This window comes from Salvelinus alpinus, chromosome 2 (genome assembly GCF_045679555.1).
Source record: "Salvelinus alpinus chromosome 2, SLU_Salpinus.1, whole genome shotgun sequence".
Classification (NCBI taxonomy): Eukaryota; Metazoa; Chordata; class Actinopteri; order Salmoniformes; family Salmonidae; genus Salvelinus; species Salvelinus alpinus.
The window spans coordinates 70,522,861-70,537,867 of record NC_092087.1 but is presented as its reverse complement, the minus strand read 5'-3'; the positions used below and the strand labels follow the sequence as shown (position 1 = coordinate 70,537,867).

General features: G+C 40.9%; 1 protein-coding gene across 1 annotated transcript in view; it reads right to left on the bottom strand.

Annotated features, from left to right (window-relative positions):
• LOC139567588 (integrin alpha-X-like) overlaps positions 1 to 14,524 on the bottom strand; it is a 31,605-nt gene extending 17,081 nt beyond the window's left edge. Inside the window, exons 1-8 of the mRNA XM_071388956.1 lie at positions 14,401 to 14,524; positions 9,764 to 9,878; positions 7,949 to 8,046; positions 7,645 to 7,715; positions 7,135 to 7,249; positions 6,787 to 6,917; positions 4,124 to 4,266; positions 3,869 to 4,022 (exon numbers count right to left, since the gene is read on the bottom strand). Coding sequence (XP_071245057.1) covers positions 3,869 to 4,022; positions 4,124 to 4,266; positions 6,787 to 6,917; positions 7,135 to 7,249; positions 7,645 to 7,715; positions 7,949 to 8,046; positions 9,764 to 9,878; positions 14,401 to 14,449 — 876 coding nt within the window. The 5' untranslated portion in view covers positions 14,450 to 14,524. The remainder of the gene's footprint in view (positions 1 to 3,868; positions 4,023 to 4,123; positions 4,267 to 6,786; positions 6,918 to 7,134; positions 7,250 to 7,644; positions 7,716 to 7,948; positions 8,047 to 9,763; positions 9,879 to 14,400) is intronic.
• Between the last annotated feature and the right edge of the window lie 483 nt (positions 14,525 to 15,007).

The following is a 15,007-nucleotide window of genomic DNA, read 5'->3' as shown; positions in this document are numbered from 1 at the left end:
ACAAAACAGAGATGCTTGTTCTAGGTCCCAAGAAACAAAGAGATCTTCTGTTGAATCTGACAATTAATCTTGATGGTTGTACAGTCGTCTCAAATAAAACTGTGAAGGACCTCTGCGTTACTCTGGACCCTGATCTCTCTTTTGACGAACATATCAAGACTGTTTCAAGGACAGCTTTTTTTCATCTATGTAACATTGCAAAAATCAGAAACTTTCTGTCCAAAAATGATGAAGAAAAATTAATCCATGCTTTTGTTACTTCTAGGTTAGACTACTGCAACGCTCTACTTCCTGGCTACCCGTATAAAGCACTAAATAAACTTCAGTTAGTGCTAAATACAGCGGCTAGAATCCTGACTAGAACCAAAAAATTTGATCATATTACTCCAGTGCTAGCCTCCCTACACTGGCTCCCTGTTAAGGCAAGGGCTGATTTCAAGGTTTTACTGCTAACCTACAAAGCATTACATGGGCTTGCTCCTACCTATCTTTCCGATTTGGTCCTGCCGTACATACCTACACGTACGCTACGGTCACAAGACGCAGGCCTCCTAATTGTCCCTAGAATTTCTAAGCAAACAGCTGGAGGCAGGGCTTTCTCCTATAGAGCTCCATTTTTATGGAATGGTCTGCCTACCCATGTGATTGAAGCAGACTCGGTCTCAACCTTTAAGTCTTTACTGAAGACTCATCTCTTCAGTAGGTCATATGATTGAGTGTAGTCTGGCCCAGGAGTGTGAAGGTGAACGGAAAGGCTCTGGAGCAACGAACCGCCCTTGCTGTCTCTGCCTGGCTGGTTCTCCTCTCTCCAGTGGGATTCTCTGCCTCTAACCCTATTACAGGGGCTGAGTCACTGGCTTACTGGTGCTCTTCCATGCCGTCCCTAAGAGGGGTGCGTCACTTGAGTGGGTTGAGTCACTGACGTGGTCTTCATGTCTGGGTTGGAGCCCTCCCTTGGGTTGTGTCGTGGCGGAGATCTTTGTGGGCTATACTCGGCCTTGTCACAGGATGGTAAGTTGGTGGTTGAAGATATCCCTCTAGTGCTGTGGGGGCTGTGCTTTGGCAAAGTGAGTGGGGTTATATCCTGCCTGTTTTGCCCTGTCCGGGGGTATCATCGGATGGGGCCACAGTGTCTCCTGACCCCTCCTGTCTCAGCCTCCAGTATTTATGTTGCAGTAGTTTATGTGTCGGGGGGCTAGGATCAGTCTGTTATATCTGGAGTATTTCTCCTGTCTTATCCGGTGTCCTGTGTGAATTTAAGTATGCTCTCTCTAATTCTCTCTTTCTTTCTTTCTCTCTCTCGGAGGACCTGAGCCCTAGAACCATGCCTCAGGACTACCTGGCATGATGACTCCTTGCTGTCCCCAGTCCACCTGGCCGTGCTGCTGCTCCAGTTTCAACTGTTCTGCCTGCGGCTATGGAACCCTGACCTGTTCACCGGACGTGCTACCTGTCCCAGACCTGCTGTTTTCAACTCTCTAGAGACAGCAGGAGCGGTAGAGATACTCTCAATGATCGGCTATGAAAAGCCAACTGACATTTACTCTTGAGGTGCTGACTTGTTGCACCCTCGACAACTACTGTGATTATTATTATTTGACCATGCTGGTCATTTATGAACATTTGAATAGCCTGGTTTCTCTCTAGGTTTCTTCCTAGGTTTTGGCCTTGCTAGGGAGTTTTTCCGAGCCACCGTGCTTCTACACCTGCATTGCTTGCTGTTTGGGGTTTTTGGCTGGGTTTCTGTACAGCACTTTGAGATATCAGCTGATGTAAGAAAGGCTATATAAATACATTTGATTTGATGACAGAACAGGACCATTAGTAGAGGATAAAAGCATTTAGTAAATTTACTAGCAGTTGTGGAGTTATTGATGGGAGAGGGAGTGGGAACAGACACATTTTTAGGTGGAGGAGAAATGACTATTTGCCAATATATTTGCACCTCTGTTAACTTCAAGTGAAACGATTTGAAAATGTACCTTAATCCAGGGATGGAAGGTGTTGCTGTACTACTAATTATCCCACAAAAATGTTGGGTAAATGGAGAAGATAAAATACTGCTGCTTTAGCATGAGCTAACCAGCATGAGGATGAAGTAGGCAATTTAATAAAAAACTAGCAGTATTTCAATCTTCTCCATTCACCGTAAATTGTTGTGGGATAAGTACTGTAGGACTACAGCGAAATCTTCCATCCCTGGATTGAGGTGCGTTTGCAAAACATTTCACTTGAAGTTCACAGAGATGCAAATATATTGGCATTTGGTCGTTTCAACTAGGAAGAGAGCATACCTCCTAGTCAAAATTTATTGGCTAGTGATCAATCAGCTGTAGTTATGGGAATGAAACAGTTGTAATGGAATTACAGTGCATTCGGAAAGTACTCAGACCCCTTGACTTTTTCCACATTTTGTTACGTTACAGCCTTATTCTAAAATGGATTAAATCATGTTTTTTCTCAACAATCTACAAACAATACCCAATAATGAAAAAGCGAAAACAGGTTTTTAGAAATTGTTGCAAATCTATAAAAAATAATAAACAGAAATACCTTATTTACATAAGTATTCAGACTCTATCCTCAGTACCTTGTTGAAGCACCTTTGGCAATGATTAAAGCCTTGAGTCTACGGGGTATGAGGCTACAAGATTGGCACACCTGTGTTTGGGGAGTTCCTCCCATTCTTCTCTGCAGATCCTCTCAGCTCTGGCTGGGTCACTCAAGGACATTCAGAGACTTGTCCTGAACCCACTCCTGCGTTGTCTCGGATGTGTGTTTAGGGTCATCAAGGATCTCTGTACTTTCCTCTGTTCATCTTTCCCTCGATCCTGACTAGTCTCCCAGTCCCTGCTGCTGAAATAAATCCCCACAGCATGATGCTGCCATCACCATGCTTCACCGTTGGGATGGTGCCAGATTTCTTCCAGACGTGACGCTTGGCATTCAGGCCAAAGAGTTCAATCATGGTTTCATCAGGCCAATAGAATCTTGTTTCTCATGGTCTGAGAGTCCTTTAGGTGCTTTTTGGCAAACTTCAAGCGGGTTGTCATGTGCCTTTAACTGAGGAGTGGCTTCCGTCTGGCCACTACCACAAAGGCCTGATTGGTGGAGTGCTTTGGAGATGGTTGTCCTTCTGGAAGGTTCTCCCATCTCCACAGAGGAACTCTGGAGCTCAGAGTGACCGTCGGGTTCTTGGTCACCTCCCTGACCAAGGCCCTTCTCTCCCGATTGCTCAGTTTGGCCGGGAGGCTAGCTCTAGGAATAGTCTTGGTGGTTCCAAACTTCTTCCATTTAAGAATGATGGAGGCCACTGTGTTCTTGGGGACCTTCAATGCTGCAACATTTTTTGGTAACCTTCCATCCCCAGATCTGTGCCTTAACACAATCCTGTCTCGGAACTATACGAACAATTCCTTTGACCTCATGTCTTTGTTTTTGCTGTGGGACCTTATTTAGATAGGTTTGTGCCTTTCCGATTCATGTCCAATCACTTGAATTTACCACAGGTGGACTCTAATCAAGTTGTAGGAACATCAAGGATGATGAATGGAAACAGGATGCACCTGAGCACAATTTCGAGTCTCATAGCAAAGGGTCTGAATACTTATGTAAATTAGATTTTTCAGTTTTCTTTGGGGGGGTTGCAAAAATGTCTAAAAACTTGTTTTTGCTTTGTCATTATGGAGTATTGTGTGTAGATTATTGAGGTAAAAAAAACAATTGAATCAATTTTAGAATGAGGCTGTGACGTAACAAAATGTGGAAAAAGTCAAGGGGTCTGAATACTTTCCGAATGCACTGTAAGTCAAACAATTGTGTGGTGTTGTGTTGGAGGCATGCAGGCTCTCCCATTTTAAGGACTTACCCCGATGATGAAGCGGATGATGTTTTTGTCATCACTTCTTTTGATAGAGTTAAACTTTCTATCAGTATCACTGGGATCTCCATCTGTTATTACGACTAGTACTTTAGTTGCATCTGCGGTGGCGCCGGCGGCTTGGTTTTCATAAATGTTTTTCCTGAATTAGATGTATACAAACAACAGATCAAGCTATCTTTCTTATACCACAATCCCCTTTCGTCAAGTAAAACTGATTAATAATGATCAACTGTGACCTACAAAAGAAAGTCTATCGCCTGATGTGTGTTGGTTAGATCAGCCATGTGCTCTTCTTTCCAAAGATTAGTCAAGGCTCTCCCCTCTTGGTAGTCATTGAAGTTGAAAACTGTCCTGGCTCTTGTTGAGAACTGAACCGCTGCGAACTGTGGTTTAAAAAAAGAGGAAAAGATGACTAAAATGTATTTCCTTCCATACTTTCCATGCAGCGACATGGGTATTTGACATACACTCTTAGAATTAGTGGTGACTCGAGGAACCCTGAAGATCCTCAAGAAACCCCTGAGGTTCTACAAGGAACCATTGCTAGTCAATGGTTCATATTTGCACCTTCAGTTAGTTGAGGGATTCTTGGAGGGACGTTTAATGGTTCAATGTAGCATTGGGCTCCTGGAGGAACCCTGGAATGGCGGCGCGGCGTAGTAGTCGTGTGGCTTTAACATAGATATTTTTTTGGTCACCCGTTAGAGTAAATGTTATTCCTGTTCATTTGATCTGTTGTATTGTAATCCCATGTTAAGGTTGAACACTGACAGTTTTGTAGCTTCATCAATAGAGGCATATGAGATCCTCAAGAGCCTATGCCACTCCCGAGGTTAGAATACTTGCCACGTTATTACTATATGTTAACATACAGTGAGGGAAAAAAGTATTTGATCCCCTGCTGATTTTGTACGTTTGCCCACTGACAAAGAAATTATCAGTCTATAATTTTAATGGTAGGTTTATTTGAACAGTGAGAGACAGAATAACAACAAAAATATCCAGAAAAATGCATGTCAAAAATGTTATAAATTGATTTGCATTTTAATGAGGGAAATAAGTATTTGACCCCTTCTCAATCAAAAAGATTTCTGGCTCCCAGGTGTCTTTCATACAGGTAACGAACGGAGATTAGGAGCACACTCTTAAAGGGAGTGCTCCTAATCTCAGTTTCTTACCTGTATAAAAGATACCTGTCCACAGAAGCAATCAATCAATCAGATTCCAAACTCTCCACCATGGCCAAGACCAAAGAGCTCTCCAAGGATGTCAGGGACAAGATTGTAGACCTACACAAGGCTGGAATGGGCTACAAGACCATCGCCAAGCAGCTTGGTGAGAAGGTGACAACAGTTTCTGTGATTATTCGCAAATGGAAGAAACACAAAAGAACTGTCAATCTCCCTCAGCCTGGGGCTCCATGCAAGATCTCACCTCGTGGAGTTGCAATGATCATGAGAACGGTGAGGAATCAGCACAGAACTACACAGGAGGATCTTGTCAATGATCTCAAGGCAGCTGGGACAATAGTCATCAAGAAAACAATTGGTAACACACTATGCCGTGAAGGACTGAAATCCTGCAGCGCCCGCAAGGTCCCCCTGCTCAAGAAAGCACATATACATGCCCGTCTGAAGTTTGCCAATGAACATCTGAATGATTCAGAGGACAACTGGGTGAACGTGTTGTGGTCAGATGAGACCAAAATGGAGTTCTTTGGCATCAACCCAACTTGCCGTGTTTGGAGGAGGAGGAATGCTGCCTATGACCCCAAGAAACCATCCCCACCGTCAAACATGGAGGTGGAAACATTATGCTTTGGGGGTGTTTTTCTGCTAAAGGGACAGGACAACTTCACCGCATCAAAGGGACGATGGACGGGGCCATGTACCGTCAAATCTTGGGTGAAAACCTCCTTCCCTCAGCCAGGGTATTGAAAATGGGTCGTGGATGGGTATTCCAGCATGACAATGACCCAAAACACACGGCCAAGGCAACAAAGGAGTGGCTCAAGAAGAAGCACATTAAGGTCCTGGAGTGGCCTAGCCAGTCTCCAGACCTTAATCCCATAGAAAATCTGTGGAGGGAGCTGAAGGTTCGAGTTGCCAAACGTCAGCCTCGAAACCTTAATGACTTGAAGTAGATCTGCAAAGAGGAGTGGGACAAAATCCCTCCTGAGATGTGTGCAAACCTGGTGGCCAACTACAAGAAACGTCTGACCTCTGTGATTGCCAACAAGGGTTTTGCCACCAAGTACTAAGTCATGTTTTGCAGAGTGGTCAAATACTTATTTCCCTCATTAAAATGCAAATCAATTCATAACATTTTTGACATGCGTTTTTCTGGATTTTTTTGTTGATATTCTGTCTCTCACTGTTCAAATAAACCTACCATTAAAATTATAGACTGATCATTTCTTTGTCAGTGGGCAAACGTACAAAATCAGCAGGGGATCAAATACTTTTTTCCCTCACTGTAAATGTAAATATTCTTAATATTATATTAGAATAAATATGTGTAAATATTCAAGTAATTGTTTTTGCAGTGTACAAACATTTACGCTAACGGGTGGCCAAAAATAATCATCTGAAAGCGACACCTCCAATAAGCCACTCCTACAATCTGATAGGCTGCCACCTCTACAATATATTATTAGAAAGGTTCAAAATGTAACTCCTCCCATCACAAAAAGGTTCCGGTTTGAAACTTTACACAGGGGTTCCTCGAAGACCCTTTTCAGAGGGGTTCCTCAAGGAACCTGTTTGAACTGGAAAGGTTCTGCCGGTGTGGCAACCCAAAAGCTTCTTCTAGGCACCTTTACTTCTAAGAGTGTAGATAAACAGATGTATGTTCAGCAACCTCACAAGCACGATTCAAGTTATGAAATTTAAAGGGAAGAATACCTTGATTGAGGAGTTTTTTAGGGTTGTCATGATATTGTTTATGAAACCTTTGTTCTCATTAAATTCATTCTTTGTCATGCTTCCTGATCCGTCAAAGAGGAAAACGAGGTCCACTATTTTCTTAGTACATTCTGGAAGAGAAAGTGAATTACATAAATGTATTTGATGGATAACACTCACAACATTCTTCACATATTCAGGAAACCAGATCTTATCTTTCACAATTAATATTTTGTGACCTAATCCTAATGTAATTTAGCATGACATGAATAAACAGTCAATGTATACCTAAAACTTTTGGGTTATGTTATTATTATCGACAATTGTCTTCAAGTTTCGCCGTTATACCTTGGAAGGCAGGTGTGAAGTTCGAGGTGATCTGGAGCTGGCTGTTGAACTGATAACAAATACTGTTCAGATAGGAGTTCCCATCACACTTGTGTGCCAGGCCAGGGCTGCAGGCCTGAATGAGGAGAATACATAATTGTAAATGGTATAAAATAATGGATTGTCTGGTGGACCTCAGATGGCTTCAAAAGAGATTTACAGGAATTTGCCATGATCATTTTGAGATTGCTGAGGTATTGTTTTATAACTCAAGTGAAACAAGTAATTTAGATTTAAACAGGCAGCCCAATTCTGATATTTTTCCCACTAATTGGTATTATGTCCAATCACATCAGATCTTTTTCAGAGCTGATCTGATTGGTCAAAATACCAATTAGTGAAATCAAGATCATAATTGGGCTGCCTGTTGTAAACACAGCCAAACACATGTATTACATATGTACAGTATACTCACATGGAGTATTTGAAAACAAGAACATGATCAAAATAACTGTTTGGTGGTTATCTTACAGTGAACGTTGGAGGAGAAGTAGATTGTCCAGCCATAGACAGTCCAATGTACTTGATTGTGTCAGTTCCTGTTGGAAGGCAAAAGGCAGACTTGCAGAATCAACTAGTGTTTCTCATTTTCAAGATCTTGTTGACATTTCAGCAATATTTTAATACTCTGACAAATATCGATTAGCCATGGTTACCGTGATAGGTGTTACATGTTCTAATAATTCGTATAATTATTCATTTTGTTAAGGTAACCACCTTTCTAAATTGCAGTCCAGTAAGTACAGTATAGTGTATCATCAACTTCCATCTCTACCTTGAGGAGTGTAACAGTCTTTACAGTTTGTTCTGTCTTGAGCACATCTACAGATTCCACCAGATCCGTTCTTCTGATATGGAGCACTGACCATTACCCTGTGGGTGAGAAATAACAGTATGGATTGGTCAATTTAGATGAGCCTGTGTCACTACTTATATATATATTCAGTTTATTATGTACACCCTTTACCTCTAGAACAGCCTGAGTTCTTCGGGTCATGGATTCTACAAGGTGTCGGAAATGTTTGTTACTCAATTGGTACCATGGGACCTGACGTGTGCCAGGAAAACATTCCCCACACCAGTACACCATCTCCACCAGCCTGTACCGTTGATACTAGGCAGGATGGATCCATGGACTTATGCTGCTTACGCCAAATCCTGATTCTACCATCAGGATGAAGCAACAGGAACCGTGATTCATCAGACCAGGCAATGTTTTTCCACTCCTCAATTGTCCAGTGTTGGTGATCATGTGCCCACTGGAGCCGCTTCTTCTTGTTTTTAGCTGATAGGAGTGGAACCTGGTGTGGTCGTCTGCTGCAATAGCCCTTTGCCTTAATGACAGCTTTGAACACTCTTGGTATTCTCTCAACAAGAACTTTGAAAGTTTCTTCAAGTGCAGTCGCAAAACCCATCAAGCGCTATGATGAAACTGGCTCTCATAAGGACCGCCACAGGAAAGGAAGACCCAGAGTTACCTCTGCTGCAGAGGATAAGTTCATTAGAGTTAACTGCACCTCAGATTGCAGACCAAATAAATGCTTCACTGAGTTCAAGTAACAGACACATCTCAGCAGGAGACTGTGTGAATCAGACCTTCATGGTCAAAAAGAAGCCACTACTAAAGGACACCAATAAGAAGAAGTGACTTGCTTTGGCCAAGAAACATGAGCAATGGACATTAGACCGGTGGAAATCTGTCCTTTGGTCTGATGAGTCCAAATTTGAGATTTTTTGTTCCAACCACCGTGTCTTTGTGAAGGGATGAGTAGGTGAAAGGATGATCTCTGCATGTGTGGTTCCCACTGGAAGCATGGAGGAGGAGGTGTGATGGTGTGGGGGTGCTTTGCTGGTGACACCGTCTGTGATTTATTTAGAATTCAAGGCACACTTAACCAGCATGGCTACCACAGCATTCTGCAGTGATACGCCATCCCATCTGGTTTGCGCTTAGTGGGACTATCATTTGTTTTCCAACATGATAATGACCCAAAACACACCTCCAGGCTGTGTAAGAGCTATTTGACCAAGAAGGAGCGTGATGGAGTGCTGCATCAGATGACCGGGCCTCCACAATCACCCAATCTCAACCCAATTGAGATGGTTTGGGATGAGTTGGACCGCCGAGTGAAGGAAAAGCTGCCAACAAGTGCTCAGAATATGTGGGAACTCCTTTAAGTCTGTTAGAAAATCATTCCCCATGAAGCTGGTTGAGAAAGCCAAGAGTGTGCAAAGCTGTCATCAAGGCAAAGTGTGGCTACTTTGAAGAATCTAAAATCTAAAATCTTTGATTTGTTTAATACTTTTTTGGTTACTACATGATTTTATATGTGTTATTTCATAGTTTTAATGCTGTCACTATTATTTTACAATGTAGAAAATAGTAAAAAAATAAAGAAAGAAAACCCCTTGAATGAGTAGGTGTGTCCACATTTGTGATTGGTACTGTATATAGTGCATGTTTGCAGACATACGTAGGTGCATTTTTCTGGTTATTTTTGTTTCCTCGGGTGTGTAATACTGTTTTGCAGATTAAGTTTGTAACATAATGCATTGCATTTCTCACTACTATGACAACAGTAACACTTGCCCTTTCTCCTTGCCAGATATGAATTGCAGGACTTTGTATCCAAAGAAATCCTTTTCCTCCCCCTTGTAGATTTTTGGGTTTGCTTCATCAATGTTGAAAGCCATTGAAGAGACAGCTGGTAAAGAAGGGTAGAGAAGCACAATCAGATGATTAGCTAGGTGTCCATCCAATTGGCGACAGATTTTCATGCGAATATTCTAAAACCCCCATAAAAACAACATACACTCTCACCAGAGATCAAATTGACTTGTAGAGGATAAAAGTGTATGCGTGATGACGTTGTGCACATAAAAAAAGCCAGATACATTTTTTTGATGAGCATGTCACCAGAATAAGACCCTCGATATTTATTGGAAATGATCATCAAGCTCATCATCTTGCACTTTCACCACCCTGTGAAGTTCATCATCATCTATTTAATCAGTAGACTAATAAACTACATGCTTTCCCGGTGAGTCGTAGTGGGAGGACAACACAGCATGTTATCGCATGACTCGATATGGTTATTATATCAATATTTCTCTCATGATTCATTTTACTGAGTCAAAAAAAGTTCCCACCTTATCTAGTTTCCATCAGGCCTGTCATCTTAGATATCAGATCTTCCATACAACATGGGAAATTTATCAACAATTGAATATGTATTTATACATAATCCACACCAGTATCTACAGCAGGAGTTGCGTGAACTAATTAATTATCACTGTCTGTCCTGTAGCCTAAGTTCGCAGTGTATCAGTGCAGAAATATAGACTATCAATTTATCATCCCCCAAAAAATTGCTCAAAATAAGTGACCAAACTTTAATGCTATTACTGGGACTCGCATTGAGCTAGGCAACTCATCCAAGAGTTATTAGGAATAGAGAAAGGAGAGGGTACGCGAGGCCAGTGGAGCTGATGTCAGTGGAGATGAATTGTGCAGGACAGGAACAGTGAAGATCGAGAGATGTGTAAATGAAAAATTAGGGTAATTAATATGTTCATCTATAATTCGTAGGCCTATTCTGCCATACCACCTAACCTGTGCTATGCAAGACAGAGGCAAATAATATCCATTAGAGACAGATTTTGATATCATATAGGCCTTCATAATTTAGGCCTACTATCACATATTGAATTGAATTTATTTTGAGTAACAGACATGTACAACAAAATGTACAAAGTGAACCCAGAGGACATCACTTGAAAGTATTAAAATGTTGTTTCCAAAGTGACCCTCAATGGTAAAAACAATAACACATATAATGAATAAAAGGCAAGATAAAATTACAAACAACAATATATACATTCATTTATATTGACATCCTAAAAAGTGGCACTATTCGCTGCAGTTTTCCTTAGCCTTAAGAATCATACCATATTCATTTTACATTATAACAATCTATTCATTGCACATCATAACTATCATTCAAATAAATACACCTGACCAGCAGTAGGGGGCACAAGGAACAGTGGAGTGGTTTCTCTTACTTAGACAACCTTGTCCAAATGAAAACCTTTGCCTGCTTTTTAAAGATATTTCTACTTTTTCTTTGCTTGATCTCCAAGGGCAGGCTATTCCATAGACAAATGCCTGTATAGAAAAATGTGCCCCTCCAGTACTGTTGACTCTTGGGATTTTACAAGACATAACACTAGTAGCTCTGGTATTGTAACTGTGTTGGTTGAAGACCATATCGATGTGTTTTTTAATATAACCTGGGCCACAATCATTTAAGATATCAAACATATGATTAAGTTTAAATTGGTCCACTCTGGACTCCAAAGACAACAAGCCCACCTCCCAGAACTCCTGTACCCCTATGTGGGCCCTAGGGTGGACATTCAGCATATACCTGATGATAACATTATTTTGCATGACCATGACCTTTTTTTTGATAGCCCACTATACCAAGCAGAGCAGCATAATCAAAATGACACTGAATCAAGGTTGAGACAAGCAGCTTCTTAACTTTGATCCTAAAATATCTGGTGTTACGATATAAAAATGTCAATTTGTTCACCATTTTCAAAATATTTTTGCAGAAATCAGGTCTCCAGAAAGGGATTGATTTAGGGACACACCAAGATAAGTTACACTTGTTTTAAATTCAATCTTCTTGTCTGCACAGTTTACCTTTATCTTGTCAGCCCTAAGCAATCTACATTTTGTTCCAAACAAAATCGATGAAGTTTTTCCCAAATGTAGCGACAATTTGTTGTCAGTCAACTAATCTCTAACAAAATGCGATACCTTATTCAGGGTCTCCTCTATGTAAACTGTATCATTCCCTGATACAAGTATGGCTGAGTCATCAGCATAAAGCAGGAGTTTCCACTTTACTGTATCTGGCATATCATTAACGTATGTAAGAAATAAGAGAGGCCCTAAAATTGATCTCTGCGGTACTCCACAGGATATTTCTTTGGCCTCTGACAGAACATCACCAACATGACATACTTGTGTTCTGTTGGTCAGATAAGACCTAAACCAATTCACTGCTTCATCATTTAGACCCATGCATTTCAGTTTCATCAGGAGAATATCATGGTCCACAGTGTCAAAAGCTTTCTGCAAGTCTAACGTGACCCTACCTGTATAGCTCCCCTTCTCACTTTCCTGCTTGATGTGGTCAAAAAGGTGGATAAGGCAAGTATCAGTGGAATGAGCTGTTCTAAAGCCAGATTGGAGTTCATAAAGAAGTTTGTGATCGAGAAGATATTCCTAAAGTTGATTAAAAACGAATCTCTCAACAACTTTGAATAAGGTGCTCAGGATCGACACAGGCCTGTAGTTTCCTACATTTGTTTTACTGCTCTTCTTGTGGAGCGGAACCACCCGGGCTATTTCGAGATCATTGGGAAATGTACCACTACTAATAGAAACGTTTCCAGTATGCATTATTTTTAGCAGTGACACCAGCACTATCCTTTATGAATCTTCCCGGAAGGTTGTCCAGCCCAGTTGCTTTGTCTGTGCTCATTAAGCATAGTAGATTGGAAACAAGCTAAATGTTACTTTGAGAGTTTACAACTTAATCATATGACAAGGGTTGGATATCTCCACACTTATTGTGAACAAACAAATCACAAATGTCGCAAGCCACCGCTTTTGAATTCTTCCTTACCGCAGTTTGGCCATAGTTTTTTAGCTTGCTTTGTGGTGTTTGGGCCACGCGATGTGTGTACTTCGCCACAGAGTAGCAGACTGAAAGTAACAAGCAGCTTGTTGGTGTTGACGCCGGTTATCCAATGCCTAGGTTTTTATTAGCCAACGTTTATAGGAAAGGAGAAGTGTGATTTGCTCGTGTGTTTGAAATGCGCTGGTGGCTTTAAATGCTGGGTCCTTTTGACGGGTATGCTTGTGAGTTTGCTTATTCTCTCTATGTCCTTTCAGAACGTTTCCTAGAGTAAATTCATTAATTTCTGTTGTTGTGCATTATGATGAGACTGTCGTGTTATCAATTTGGCCGAGTGCTTGGCCTCTGGCCATGGTCCTGATGTTGTCGCTCCCACCGCGGAGACGCACAAAACAGCTAATCGAGGGGCTGGCACATAGTCTGGATGACACAGGTGAGCATTAACGTGTCTCCATTTTACCTGGGCTTCTCCCAAATTGTTACAACATAACATATCGGTGGCGCTGATGTGTTTTGAATTACATTTAGGCTAACAGTTGGTTAAAGACGTTCTTGCCATGGGCCCCATCATTGTTTAGTCCAGCCCAAATAAATGGTGCTGGTCCAGTGTGTGTTGGAACCTTCATTGTTAATGCTTTGATTATTGGTTATGTGGTCCATTGCCACAGAACCATGTTGGTGGACGATTTGTTGCATATATTATATATAGCCTAACTAGAAATATAGCATCGAAGAGTTCCCTCCTTTGAAGAAAATGACCCGCAGCTGATCATAGTCTGGCACAGGCGTTGGTGTAAACAAAGTTTAGTCTGTAATTTGTGCACATGGATGAGAAGGTGCACAAACGTATTTTGAGGAATCCTAATTTCAACATTTTTGACTGAACATAGGTGTGCTATAGGCTACTGTGGTTTAACCAGAACTGCCCTCAAAAGTGAATGTAGCTGTAACATTGTAAGTAACTTCTTGATGAATTTTTCACCATGAAAAATGTGATAAATGGCCAATAGTTCATGCTTATCATTGACTGTCTCAAAAACATGAATGCATTATAAAGTGTTATCTAGGTTTAAAAGATTAAGTGACCTATGGTTCCAACCAACTATTACCTCAAAACCAAAAAGCTTTTTGGTGGAAGTGGGTTACCGTTATTGACGTAAAACCACAAATAAAGATATGACTAGTTCTGTGAATTAAATTTAGAGCATTAGATTTTATTGGGAGCCCCATTAGCCCACACGAATGAGTACATTAGGCACCTTCCTTTCACATAAATGATCCCTGTGCAAGTTAAGCATCCATCTTGAAAACATATCCTCCACTACTTCAACTATACTTATTGATTACAATGGTGTGAAAGGTTCAACATACTGGAGTATTTCACACTGAGGAAAAGCTCACCATTTTTTTTACTGTAATGTAAAATATATAGTAATGAAAGTAATTTACTTTTTTTTAACGAGTTAATATGTAATTGAATATTAAGCTGAGGGAAATCCTGTGAGTCGGCGCTTACCCATGGCTGCCATCCAGGTGAGCAGGGAGAGGGGTCCCTGCCCGGACATTCTCCTTTGCTTTGTTCACTAGCATGCAGTGAGGAAAATATTGCAACACTCAACCTTTGCAAATGAAACTTACTTGTCTTCCTGCGCTTTGTTTCCTGTGTGCCTCTTCTTATAGGAGGTGTCTCCACCCCCAAAAATATCTACCCTTGACTTTTTTTCACATTTTGTTGAACAGCCTGTATTTAAAATGCATTAAATAGAGTTCGTTTTTTGTTTTTTCACTGGCCTACACACAATACCCCATAATGAGTACGGTTAAAATAATAGTTTGATTAAAACATTTACATGCTTTGCAAGAATAACAATTTCTTAATAATCCTGTTTAAATGGACGCATCTGAAATCAGGCTACCTGACGGCACTCTGATAAATGCAGAAAATCGGCAATCAAAATAAATGTTCTTCCACAGCGGACATGTTATTTTTGGGAAGCGTATTTATGAATTCTAACATATAAAGTTTATGAGAAAATGTATTAAAAATGAAAAGATGAAATGTCTTGAGTCAATAAATATTCAACCCCTTTGTTGTGGCAAGTCTAAATAAGTTCAGGAGTAAA